Source organism: Bufo bufo, chromosome 1 (assembly GCF_905171765.1).
Source record: "Bufo bufo chromosome 1, aBufBuf1.1, whole genome shotgun sequence".
Taxonomy (NCBI): Eukaryota; Metazoa; Chordata; class Amphibia; order Anura; family Bufonidae; genus Bufo; species Bufo bufo.
Genome location: NC_053389.1, coordinates 820,375,682 through 820,388,526, shown reverse-complemented (window position 1 = coordinate 820,388,526; position 12,845 = coordinate 820,375,682). Strand labels below are relative to the sequence as shown.

General features: G+C 45.4%; 1 protein-coding gene across 1 annotated transcript in view; it reads left to right on the top strand.

The window, feature by feature from the left end:
- The first annotated feature begins 12,500 nt into the window (after positions 1–12,500).
- The window catches only part of LOC120989406 (olfactory receptor 1009-like), a 34,138-nt gene continuing 33,793 nt past the window's right edge, over positions 12,501–12,845 (top strand). Inside the window, exon 1 of the mRNA XM_040417490.1 lies at positions 12,501–12,791. Within this exon, the coding sequence (XP_040273424.1) occupies positions 12,501–12,791 (291 nt within the window). The remainder of the gene's footprint in view (positions 12,792–12,845) is intronic.

Here is a 12,845-nt window from a genome sequence, read left to right as displayed (position 1 = left end):
ATTAGCAAAACAAGGTGTTGTATGCTGAATTTTTCATATTGATTGGTTAAGCAAAAAAATAAAAAAAACATTATGGTAATATCTACAATTAAAGATTTCTGAAAAACTCTGCTAGGAAATTTACGTTTTGTGATTATTGAAGGAGTCACAGCTGGAAGAAGCGTTGGGATTAAGATAAAACTTAAATTTATTAGATATACACTAAAACTAGGGAGAAGTGTGAAAGTCCCTAAATCTACAAACAAACAAAAATTATATACTACAGTCGTGGCCAAAAGTTTTGAGAATTACATAAATATTGGAAATTGGAAAAGTTGCTGCTTAAGTTTTTATAATAGCAATTTGCATATACTCCAGAATGTTATGAAGAGTGATCAGATGAATTGCATAGTCCTTCTTTGCCATGAAAATTAACTTAATCCCAAAAAAACCTTTCCACTGCATTTCATTGCTGTCATTAAAGGACCTGCTGAGATCATTTCAGTAATCGTCTTGTTAACTAAGGTGGAAATGTTGACGAGCACAAGGCTGGAGATCATTATGTCAGGCTGATTGGGTTAAAATGGCAGACTTGACATGTTAAAAGGAGGGTGATGCTTGTAATCATTGTTCTTCAATTGTTAACCATGGTGGCCTGCAAAGAAACGCGTGCAGCCATCATTGCGTTGCATAAAAATGGCTTCACAGGCAAGGATATTGTGGCTACTAAGATTGCACCTCAATCAACAATTTATAGGATCATCAAGAACTTCAAGGAAAGAGGTTCAATTCTTGTTAAGAAGGCTTCAGGGCGTCCAAGAAAGTCCAGCAAGCGCCAGGATCGTCTCCTAAAGAGGATTTAGCTGCGGGATCGGAGTGCCACCAGTGCAGAGCTTGCTCAGGAATGGCAGCAGGCAGGTGTGAGCGCATCTGCACGCACAGTGAGGCGAAGACTTTTGGAAGATGGCCTGGTGTCAAGAAGGGCAGCAAAGAAGCCACTTCTCTCCAAAAAAAACATCAGGGACAGATTGATCTTCTGCAGAAAGTATGGTGAATGGACAGCTGAGGACTGGGGCAAAGTCATATTCTCCGATGAAGCCTCTTTCCGATTGTTTGGGGCATCTGGAAAAAGGCTTGTCCGGAGAAGAAAAGGTGAGCGCTACCATCAGTCCTGTGTCATGCCAACAGTAAAGCATCCTGAGACCATTCATGTGTGGGGTTGCTTCTCATCCAAGGGAGTGGGCTCACTCACAATTTTGCCCAAAAACACAGCCATGAATAAAGAATGGTACCAAAACACCCTCCAACAGCAACTTCTTCCAACAATCCAACAACAGTTTGGTGAAGAACAATGCATTTTCCAGCACAATGGAGCACCGTGCCATAAGGCAAAAGTGATAACTAAGTGGCTCGGGTACCAAAACGTTAACATTATGGGTCCATGGCCTGGAAACTCCCCAGATCTTAATCCCATTGAGAACTTGTGGTCAATCCTCAAGAGGCGGGTGGACAAACAAAAACCCACTAATTCTGACAAACTCCAAGAAGTGATTATGAAAGAATGGGTTGCTATCAGTCAGGAAATGGCCCAGAAGTTGATTGAGAGCATGCCCAGTCGAATTGCAGAGGTCCTGAAAAAGAAGGGCCAAGACTGCAAATACTGACTCTTTGCATAAATGTCATGTAATTGTTGATAAAAGCCTTTGAAACGTATGAAGTGCGTGTAATTATATTTCACTACATCACAGAAACAACTGAAACAAAGATCTAAAAGCAGTTTAGCAGCAAACTTTGTGAAAATTAATATTTGTGTCATTCTCAAAACTTTTGGCCACGACTGTATATGTTGACACTAGACGTTTAAGAGATGCGTAAAGGTCCCACCAGTACATGTGGCTGTACAAGAGGTGCGGAGCAACTACAGCATCAGCTCGTCATACAACATATGTATAATTGCTGGATAAACTGTGGTAACCTCATGCAATGACAGCACCTGTGAAAGAACCACTGTGGCGTGCTCAAATCACAGGTAATTATGTGCATAACATCAAGTACGGGGTTACCAAGTCTAGGACTAAACGTTGCCAGGGGGGAGGGGAGTAACCACCTTTGTATAGGTGACCCTCATAAATGAACACCAGGTGAAAAAATCCTCCCTGCAAGCCCCTCCATGCAGCAAACACTCAAGGTCCTAGCTAATCCAGCTGACGGCTATCTGCCCTAAATAGCGCTCTGTCCGTGCCCTAAATCTATTATTCAAGCTCAACGTTTCGCCTTGTAGAGGCTCATCAGGAGCTAGGTTAAATGTTGGACAAACAAACATGTAGGTGCCGTCAGCCTCTGGTGGTGAGGCGACAGCTCCGGCGCAATGATGGCCGTAATACGGCCGCCGCTCTCTGCAGTTTAAATAGGGAGAAAACCCCTCCCACGGCTGGGCGGATCCAGCGGCAGCTGGCGAGTCACATGAGGTGTGTGTGTGAGAGACCCGCCCCTCTTCATGCCGCGATCCTGCACTGAGTGTCAACACACTCAAAAATATTTTACAGGGAACAATCGGCGATTCATTTCAATGTAATGCCCATGAAAAAACACAGAATGGAAATAGTGCTGAATGTAAAAAATGTCGCACTGAAACAGTGCACATATATAGGATAGCAAATAGCAATGTACATATCGGCGACCAGTCATCCATATACCTGAGTTCCCTGTCAGATACATTAACCCCATGTGTGCTGAAGTAATCGAAACACATACACATGAGCTCATAGATAAATGATGACTTAGTCCAATTAGGACAGAGACCAGTAGGACGGACAGTTAGGTGTATTAGATTCGTGGTGTAGTCACATATATATGATATATGTTCATTCAGGCCCTCAGGACGCACAGTGCGCAACCTGAACGTCCACTCAGCCTCCCTTTGTAACAATCTCTTATCATGGTCCCCACCTCTTGCAGACCTATCGACCACTTCAATACCCTGTAACTTAATAGCCCCCACATTGCCAGCGTGTTCGGTGGAAACATGGCGTGCGATGGGAGTATCTGCACCATTGCGGATATCGTTGAGGTGCTCACCTATCCTCCGCCTGAATTCCCGTACCGTCTTGCCCACATATTGCAGACCACACATGCACGTGGCTAAATAGATGACCCCGCTGGTCCTGCAATTTATGAAGGATAGAATTGTAAATTGTCTGTGTCACTGTGCTGGTAAAGTTTTGCCCCCGTTGGATCGCCTCACAAGCGACGCAGTTACTACAGCGAAAAGTCCAGCCTATCCTTCAAATTTCGGCCACGGCGGAATGTAATTGTGGTAGTGGCCCCCACCAGATGTCCCACATCTGGGTCTGATCTCAAAATACCCCAGAACTGAGTGAGAACATCTCACACTTTTGTGTGCTTCATCAAACGTGGCAATGATACGGATTTGATTTGACTCATCCTCTCTGGCCCGTGGTTTCAGTAGTACATCCCGGGAAACCGCCAACGAATGTTGATATGCACTTTTAAGGACCTGTCATGGGTACCCCCTCTTTTCAAAATGACCTTGAAGGTCCCTTGCTGCCACCTGATAGTCAGTAAGCCTAGAGAAATTTCTGCGCAACCTGAAATATTGCCCTTTTGGTATACCTTTTTTCAATGCCTGAGGGTCGCAGCTGTCCCATTGGAGGAGGCTGTTTGTGGCCGTCGTTTTACGAAAAAGACATGTGCAGAGATTCCCCTCCATATCTCTGAATATTGTGAGGTCCAGGAATGTAATCAGATTTTTCTGAATCTCAGACGTAAAATACAGACCCTGGTCATTTTTATTGAGGTAGGTGACAAAGTTCTTAAAGTCACCCTCACTCCCTGACCAGAGGATCAGCACGTCATCGATATAACGTAGCCACAACCCTATGTATTGGGTCCATTCGTTTGTTTCCTCCGCAAAGACAACCTCCCATTCCCACCAGCCCAGGTAGAGGTTGGCAAAGGTCGGTGCACAGGGGCTCCCCATTGCCACTCCCCTGAGGAACACATTATGTTCCAAAATGAACTGCAGCAGTTGTAATAAAAACTCGCCATGTCGCCACAGATATGTAACTCGCTCCTGTAAGAAGGTCCCCACAGCCCCACACCCTTTTACATGGGGTATGGAGCTGTAGAGCGCCTCCACATCCAGGCTAGCGAGTAAGGTCTGATCGTCAATCTGAATACCTTCCAATTTATTGATCACATCCGTTGTGTCCCTCACATATGACGGAAGGGCCAATACAAACGGTCGCAAGATCTTGTCCACTAATATGCTAATGCCCTCCGTGAGACTACCAATTCCTGAAACTAAAGGTCTCCCTTTTAAGGGAGTAATCCCTTTATGGATTTTGGGGAGGCTATAGAAACAGGGAACTACCGGGTGTTTGGGGAGCAGAAAATCAAATTCCGCTTGTTTTAATAAAATTCTCCACCAGAGCTGACATAAGAATGTTCCTCGGTTCACTCCTAAACTTATCAGTAGGGTTGATTTCCAACACTTTGTAGCAACTACTATCATTCAGGATGTTGAGACACATAGCCCTGTATTGTTCCCATCCCATGATTGCGATGTTCCCTTCCTTATCAGATGGCTTCATCACAATCGATGAATCACGTTCAAGGGATAACAGGGCATCCATCTCAGAACGAGAGAGATTGGCATCCCTCTAGAGTGCTTAACTGATCAGTGGTGACTTTAAGGAAAATGTCCATCGTGTATTGTCACTTATGGGTGGATTTTTGGTGGATTGGGATTTAAGATCAGTGAAAGGCCCTTCGCCAGGGTGCCTCTCACCCTCTTCCAGAAATCCTGCTAGAACACGGACGTCCTCCAGCTAATCTGGGTTAATTCCAAGACCCGCACACTGCACTTTGTCATGTGTGGTGAATTTTTTTTTCCACTTCAACTTTCTTACAAAGAGAGTCAAATCCTTGACCCACTTGAATAGGTTGAATTTATTTGTCTGGACGAAGGATAAACCTTTTTTCAGGACCCGTGTCTCAAGTGCATTGAGGGGTCTATCAGATAGATTTATAATTTGCATGTCATCAGAGGATGTTGTCTCGCATGACATTATGCCCCCCATCCTCGACCAACAGGACCCCATGTTATAGCTTGGCACTATTGATTCTTTCTGTCCCTGAGTGCGTACGTTGTCGGCGGTACCCCTAAAAAAAAAAACACGTTGGCGTGGTCTTCTACCTCTGCCATCTCTGCCTCTATATCTTCCCCATAGATGTAGAAAATATGGGGAAAGTTGTGGTGGTCTGGGCAGGACCCTCTAGCTCAGATAACATCGCAATCATGGGATGGGAACAATACAGGGCTATGTGCCTCAACATCGTGAATGACAGTAGTTGCTACAAAGTGTTGGAAATCAACCCTACTGATAAGTTTAGGAGTTAACTGAGGAACATTCTTATGTCAGCTCTGGCGGAAAATTTTATTAATCAAGCGGAATTAGATTTTCTGCTCCCCAAACACCCAGTAGTTCCCTATTTCTATAGCCTCCCCAAAATCCATAAAGGGATTACTCCCTTAAAAGGGAGACCTATAGTTTCAGGAATTGGTAGTCTCACGGAGGCCATTAGCATATACGTGGACAAGATCTTGCGACCGTTTGTATTGGCCCTTCTGTCATATGTGAGGGACACAACGGATGTGATCAATAAATTGGAAGGTATTCAGATTGACGATTAGACCTTACTCGCTAGCCTGGATGTGGAGGCGCTCTACAGCTCCATACCCCATGTAAAAGGGGGTATGGCGAAATGGCGAGTTTGTATTACAACTGATGCAGTTCATTTTGGAACATAATGTGTTCCTGTTTGACCGCCGACTATACCACCAGCTCAGGGGAGTGGCAATGGGGAGCCCCTGTGCGCCGACCTTTGCCAACCTCTACCTGGGCTGGTGAGAACGGGAGGTTGTCTTTGAGAAGGAAACAAACAAATGGATGTGGCTACGTTATATCGATTGAAAAGAGGGGGTACCCACGACAGGTCCTTAAAAGTGCCTATCAACATTCTTTGGCAGTTAACTGATGTGCACTACTATAACCACGGGCCAGAAAGGATGAGTCAAATCAAATCTGTATTATTGCCACGTTTGAGGAAGCACACAAAAGTGTGCGAGATGTTCTCACTCAGTTCTGGGGTATTTTGAGATCAGACCCAGATGTGGGACATCTGGTGGGGACCACTCCCACGATTACATTCCACCGTGGCCGAAATTTGAAGGATAGGCTGGTCCACAGTTTTTTGCAAACCCCACAGCCAGGAACGTGGCTCGATCGGCAACCTAGGGGGACCTTTCGATGTAGTGGCTGCGTCGCTTGTGAGGCGATCCAATGGGGCAAAACTTTACCAGCACAGTGACACAGAGACAATTTACAATTCTATCCTTCATAAATTGCAGGACCAGTGGGGTCATCTATTTAGCCACGTGCATGTGTGGTCTGCAATATGTGGGCAAGAAGGTATGGGAGTTCTGGCGGAGGATAGGTGAGCACCTCAACGATATCCGCAATGGTGCGGATACTCCCATCGCACGCCATGTTTCCACCGAACACGCTGTCAATGTGGAGGCTATTAAGTTCCAGGGTATTGAAGTGGTCAATAGGTCTGCAAGATGGTGGGGACCATGATAAGAGATTGTTACAAAGGGAGGCAGAGTGGACGTTCAGGTTGAACACTGTGCGTCCTGAGGGCCTGAATGAACATATATCATATGTCTGTTTTCTGTAACTATACAGAGGTCCCCAGCATAATACCTTAGGTATTTATACACTCACCTAAATGTATCGCAGGCCCTCAGGAACAAACAACCTCCCTGGGGAACAAGAACCAGGAGCCCCCTCCTGGGCTCCCAACACCTCCATCTCCAATTCAGGGTATAGAGCGGAGACCACCACCCCATCCACTAAAATCGGCGCAGGATCCTCTGAATCACCTCCCCCAGGAAAGCTGCGAGACAAGGTATCTGCCTTGACGTTCTTGACCCCTGGGTGAAAGGTAACCACAAAATTGAACCTGGTAAAAAACAGTGACCATCTGGCTTGCCTAGGGTTCAGACGCTTGGCAGATTGCAGGTATGCCAAATTCTTATGGTCTGTATATACCGTAACGGGGTGAACTGCCCCCTCCAACCAGTGGCGCCATTCCTCAAAGGCCAACTTGATTGCCAACAACTCTATCTCCAACATCATAATTCCTCTCAGCGACCGAGAGCTTCTTGGAGAAAAAGGCACACGGGACCCACTTGCCCGGGGATGAACCCTGTAACAGTACCGCTCCAACCCCCACCTCTGATGCATCAACCTCTACTACAAATGGCTGACACACATCCGGCTGCACCAGAATGGGAGCGGACACAAAACGCTCCTTAATAGCCGAAAAGGCCTGCAATGCCTCATCCGACCAGACAGAGACTTCGGCGCCCTTCTTGGTCATATCAGTGAGAGGTTTTACTATGGTAGAATAGTTTGAAATAAATTTTCTATAATAATTTGTAAACCCCAAGAACCGCATCAAGGCTTTCTGATTCTCTGGTCGGTCCCATTCCAGAACCACCCGGACCTTCTCGAGGTCCATACGAAAACCAGAATCAGAAAGCAGGTATCCCAAGAACGGAAGCTCTTGCACCGCAAACAAACATTTCTCTAATTTAGCATATAATTTATTCTCCAGAAGGATCGTCAAAACCTGTCTCACATGATCCTGATGGGTCTTCAGATCAGGAGAATAAATTAAAATATCATCCAGGTAAACTACTACGAACCTCCCCACCAAAAGATGAAAAATGTCATTGACGAATCGCTGAAATACTGCTAGCGCGTTCGTCAACCCAAAAGGCATAACCAGGTTCTCAAAATGACCCTCGTGCGTATTGAAGGCCGTTTTCCACTCATCCCCCTCCTTGATTCTGGTCAGATTGTAGGCCCCTCTCAAATCCAACTTGGAGAACACCTTGGCTCCAACAATCTGATCAAAAAGGTCAGACATCAAAGGCAGGGGATATGGATCCCGGACTGTAATACGGTTCAATTCCCGGAAATCCAAACACGGTATCAGTGATCCATCCTTTTTCTTCACAAAGAACAACCCCACTGCCACTGGAGACTTATATGGTCTAATATGCCCTTTTGCCAAACTCTTGGCGATATACTTTCGCATGACCTCTCTTTCGGGTTGAGAAAGGTTATAAAGCCGAGACTTTGGCAACTTAGCCCCTGGGACGAGATTGACTGGACAATCATAGTCACGATGAGGGGGCAATTCCTGAGCCCCACCATCCGAAAAGACATCAGCAAAATCTGAGAGATACGGAGGTAAAGCCGAAGTGGACACACCAGAGATAGAAGTGCCAAAACAATTATCCGAACAAAACTCACTCCTACCGATGATTTGTCTCGCTTGCCAGTCTATAATTGGGTTATGTTTAGTCAATTATGGCAACCCCAAAACTATAGGAGCTGGCAAATCCTTCAAGACAAAACAATAAATAATTTCCACATGTGAATCACCCACCCTTAAGTGAATACCATGAACAATGTGAGTAAGGCTTCTTTGAGAAAGAGGGGAAGAATCAATTGCAAAAACACGAATCTCGTTCTCTAAAGTGCAAGTACTTAGTCCTAAATCTTGAAGGAAAAGAAAGTCAATTAAGTTTACACCAGCACCACAATCAAGGAACACCTCTAAAAAAACATTTCTTGACTCCAGCGCCACCATAGCTGGAAGGAGAAAACGGGAACTGTTTCATGCTACCAAGTGTCAGGGAAGTATTTTTTTCCTTTTTCTCTACCACCTGTGGTTTAACATAAGGACAAGCAAAAACAAAATGACCACTCTTTCCACAATAGTAACATAGTTTGTGCGATTTCCTAAAGTCTCTACTATCCGAATGGAAAGAATTCTGACCCAATTGCATGGGTTCCTCCGCTACCCCCGTGTTACCTGTAACATCACGCGGAGAGGCAGTAGAGACGAAACCACTCACAGAAGGGATATCTTGTGCAGGAGAAGCCCTATACCTCTCTCTGATACGTCTGTCTAGCCATACTGCTAACGACATGGAGTTCTCCAAAGAGTCTGGGTATTCATGAAAAGCAAGGGCATCCTTCAGTCTTTCAGATAACCCCTGACAAAACTGGCTACGTAACGCAGGATCATTCCACTCTGATTCAGTAGCCCATCTCCTGAATTCAACACAATAAGCCTCTGCAGTATGTTCCCCCTGAAATACATTACGTACCTCGACTCTGCCATCGAGACACGATCTGGGTCATCGTAGATCAATCCCAGAGCCTTAAAAAATTCCTCCACGGACCGGAGGGCCCGAGAACCAGGCGGCAGAGAAAAGGCCCAGGATTGGGCGTCCCCTTTAAGCAGAGAAATAATTATTCCAATCCTCTGACCCTCATCACCTGATGAAGATGGACGCAGCCGAAAGTACAATTTGCAGGACTCTCTAAAACGGACAAAGTCATCCGTACCCCCTGAAAATCGATCAGGAAGAGCCACTTTAGGCTCCACACAAACATGACCTCCTCCTGATGCCAGAGCACTCTGACACCGTGCAACCGAACCACGCAACTCCTCAACCTCTAGGGATAGCCCCTGCATGCGGTCAATAATGCCTCAATTGACGCCATTACAAAACCGCTGAGCAATGGGCGGATTATAATGTCACGGCGGACGTGCACTCAGAATAACAGTTAAACCACCAACCAGGCTCTAGGCGAGAGGCAGAGGAAGGGTCACCTCCTAACTTATCCCTGACCTCTCTCCCTGCACTGCTCAGCCCACATTCAGACTTTTGTGGTAGGTATGATGTGTCCCCGTGCCTGGACTGAAACACCCTAAATTCCTTGAGATGGTGAAGAGGGGAAATAGGAGCAGCCTGCTCGCACAGAACCTGGATGGGGGAGATGACACCAAACAATCAAACAAGAAACCACACTTATCTCTCTGCGCTGGAACAAACAACCTTCCTTTCCAGCTTCCAAGACCAAAGTGATTAATATAATCCGCTCAGAGCACTGGGGTGGAGTGCTATTTAAACTCATAACCCCACCTAGTGCACCTGATGGGAGGCGGATCCAGCACGGCTCCAAAACAAAACACTAAACTCGTGCTGCTATTCTGGCCGACCTCCGCACACCGTCAGGACGGGGCATGACACTTGGAGTCTGACCGCTCACAACATCAGCTCCCACGCAAATCTCATCATCACTACTTGCCCGCCTACTGGAGGGAGCTGCGGATGTCTCTTCCAGATCTTGGCTGGGCAGTAGCTGCTGACTGTCCTCTAGTAGCTCGTCCTCGCTGAAAAGTGGAGCGGAGCCTACTGCATATAATACTTCTCTAGCAGAGGGAACAGAAAAGGACAAAAGCAGGTTAAGGACAGGTGAGGGAACAGGACCTGCTCCCGGGCAATGCCAACTAAGCGTTGTGTCTGAAGAACCCACCGACTCTTGGCTGGGGGTGTCTGATGTCACTTGTGATGAAGTAGAAGACAGAGTCAACCATTCAAACACCGTTGGGTTGCTGGTCAAGACACGACCACTAGATGACACCGGGAGCTCAGGCCTCTCGCTGCGAATCCTGCTGCCACCCCCCATTCTTCTGCTGCCTGCAACAGAAACAATTTGGCCACTGCCCGCTCCCTTTGAAGGGCCTGTAACTTGTCTGTCTGACACACTGTTAGATAAAATAATTAAATTAAAAGGAAATTAATCCACCCCAAAACTGTAGAATAATGTAACTTGACCGCAGAGCAGCAAATAAAACGTACCTGTTTTTTCCAGTAATACACCCCCAAAAAAGTGTGTTGTACAATGTAACTGCACCGCAGAACGGCAAATAAAATGTCCTTTTTTTACACTTATACACCCTAAAAAAGGCTGTAGTACAATGTAACTGCACCGCAGAACGGCAATAAAGACGCACTTTTTTACACTTATACAACCCAAAAAAGGCTGTAGTACAAAGTAACTGCACCGCAGAACAGCAAATCAGATGTTATTTTTTTTACACTAATACACCCCAAAAGAAACTGTAGAACAATTTAAATACATCACAGAACGGCTAATAGGATGTACATATAAAAAAAATTGGGGGATTCAGCCAGCACAACCCTGTTTGCAGGTGCACATTGCTATGGCGAAATACAGATACAAACGCAAAAACAAATGCAATCACACTCTGCAACCAGCACTCTGCCCTGCCTCTATGCTGGATGTTGAATGGGGCATTGGTGTACATTTTGGCCAAAGCGTAATAAGCCACTCACCACGTCAAGGTCGCCTCCATGAGTGGTCCCTAACACTAGTTCCTACCTGTTATGGGCCATGACAGCCACACAAAGTCCAGGGAGTGTAGGTACAGCATACACGCCAAGCACACTCTGCTTTTATCCCCGTCCTGTGCCATTACAGCTTTCATCTGATCCAGGGATGCAAGTACCAACATGCATGCTGAGCCCACTATATACTTCTCCTGGAGCCAAAGGAGGGGTTAAAAGCAGAGTGTGCTTGGCGTGTATGCTGTACCTACGCTCCCTGGACTTTGTGTGGCTGTCATGGCCCATAACAGGTAGGAACTAGGGTGAGTATTACAGTGGGATTGTGTCTAGTGTAGTTAATACCATATTAGTGTGTTGTTATAGTGTGTTTACTTATATTGCTGTGTGCTGCTATAAATATATATATATCTATTCCATTGATATAGATATATATAATTATAGGCAAATATTAGACTGTGACGTATAGTGTGTTAATAAATACATTTTATTTAATCACTGTGTGTAGTCTTTTGTAGTAGTAAGGCGCCACAGCAATAGCCGCAGGTAGTTCAGTGTAGAGTAAGGTAACCGTTGGATGTCCAGGTGGGGTCTTCCAGGACACTCGGACGATCAAGGAGTGGAAAAAGCTGGTGAGACTGTTCCTGTCTGTTCCTCCCTCCGTGTTCCTGTATGTTCCCTCTGGTTCCCTTATGTCATTTTTCCTCCTATACTAACTACTAACAAAATCAACGGAAAAGATTGAAAATGTACTAGACCATACTTAATCTATTTTTTATATGGTTTATTGTCAAGAGAGAACAAGGAGGTGAATACAAATATAAAAGATAATACAAATACAAAAGGTACAAAATACAGGGGGGGGGAAGGAAGAAGAGAAAAGGAGAGGGAAAAAAAAAAGAAGATAAATAAAGGGGGAAGGAAGGAGGAAAAGAAGAGGGAGAGAAAAAAGAGAAAAAAGAGAAAAAAAAAGGCTCCAAAAGCCAGTAGGCGCTCGACAGACCTTGCCGGTCAGAAACCGAGCACTAAAACCTTTGAAGCGACAAAAATTGATCAGTTCTTGAGGTCTCCAAGGGTTAATACGAGGGGTGGACAAAAGGATATTGGCTCCAAAAAAACAGATAATTCTGGTGTGACAGAAATAGAACCACAAAAAGTCTCTGGACACTCTCAAGAGGAAGAGGGTATAGAGGGAGAAGATATGCCCAGTGGCAATCCCTCTCCGCTAGAAGAAATATTGCTGGCGGTTAAACAGAATGGGGATTTTATACAGGCCATAACAACCCAACTCGGGTCTATCCAAGTCGACGTGGGATTGATTAGAGACTACTTGTCAAAAATTCGAGACATAGTCAATAATGTGGAGAGCTCGATGGCTCTGATACAGAATGAATCCCAAAAAACTAACTCTGAAATTTCCACACTGAAGATAGAATTGAATCTTCTGAAGAGAAAGGTGGCGGATCTTGAAGATAGATCACGAAGATACAACGTGAGAATCCTGGGGGTTCCAGAGGGAGTAGAAGATAAAAATCCAACTCAATTT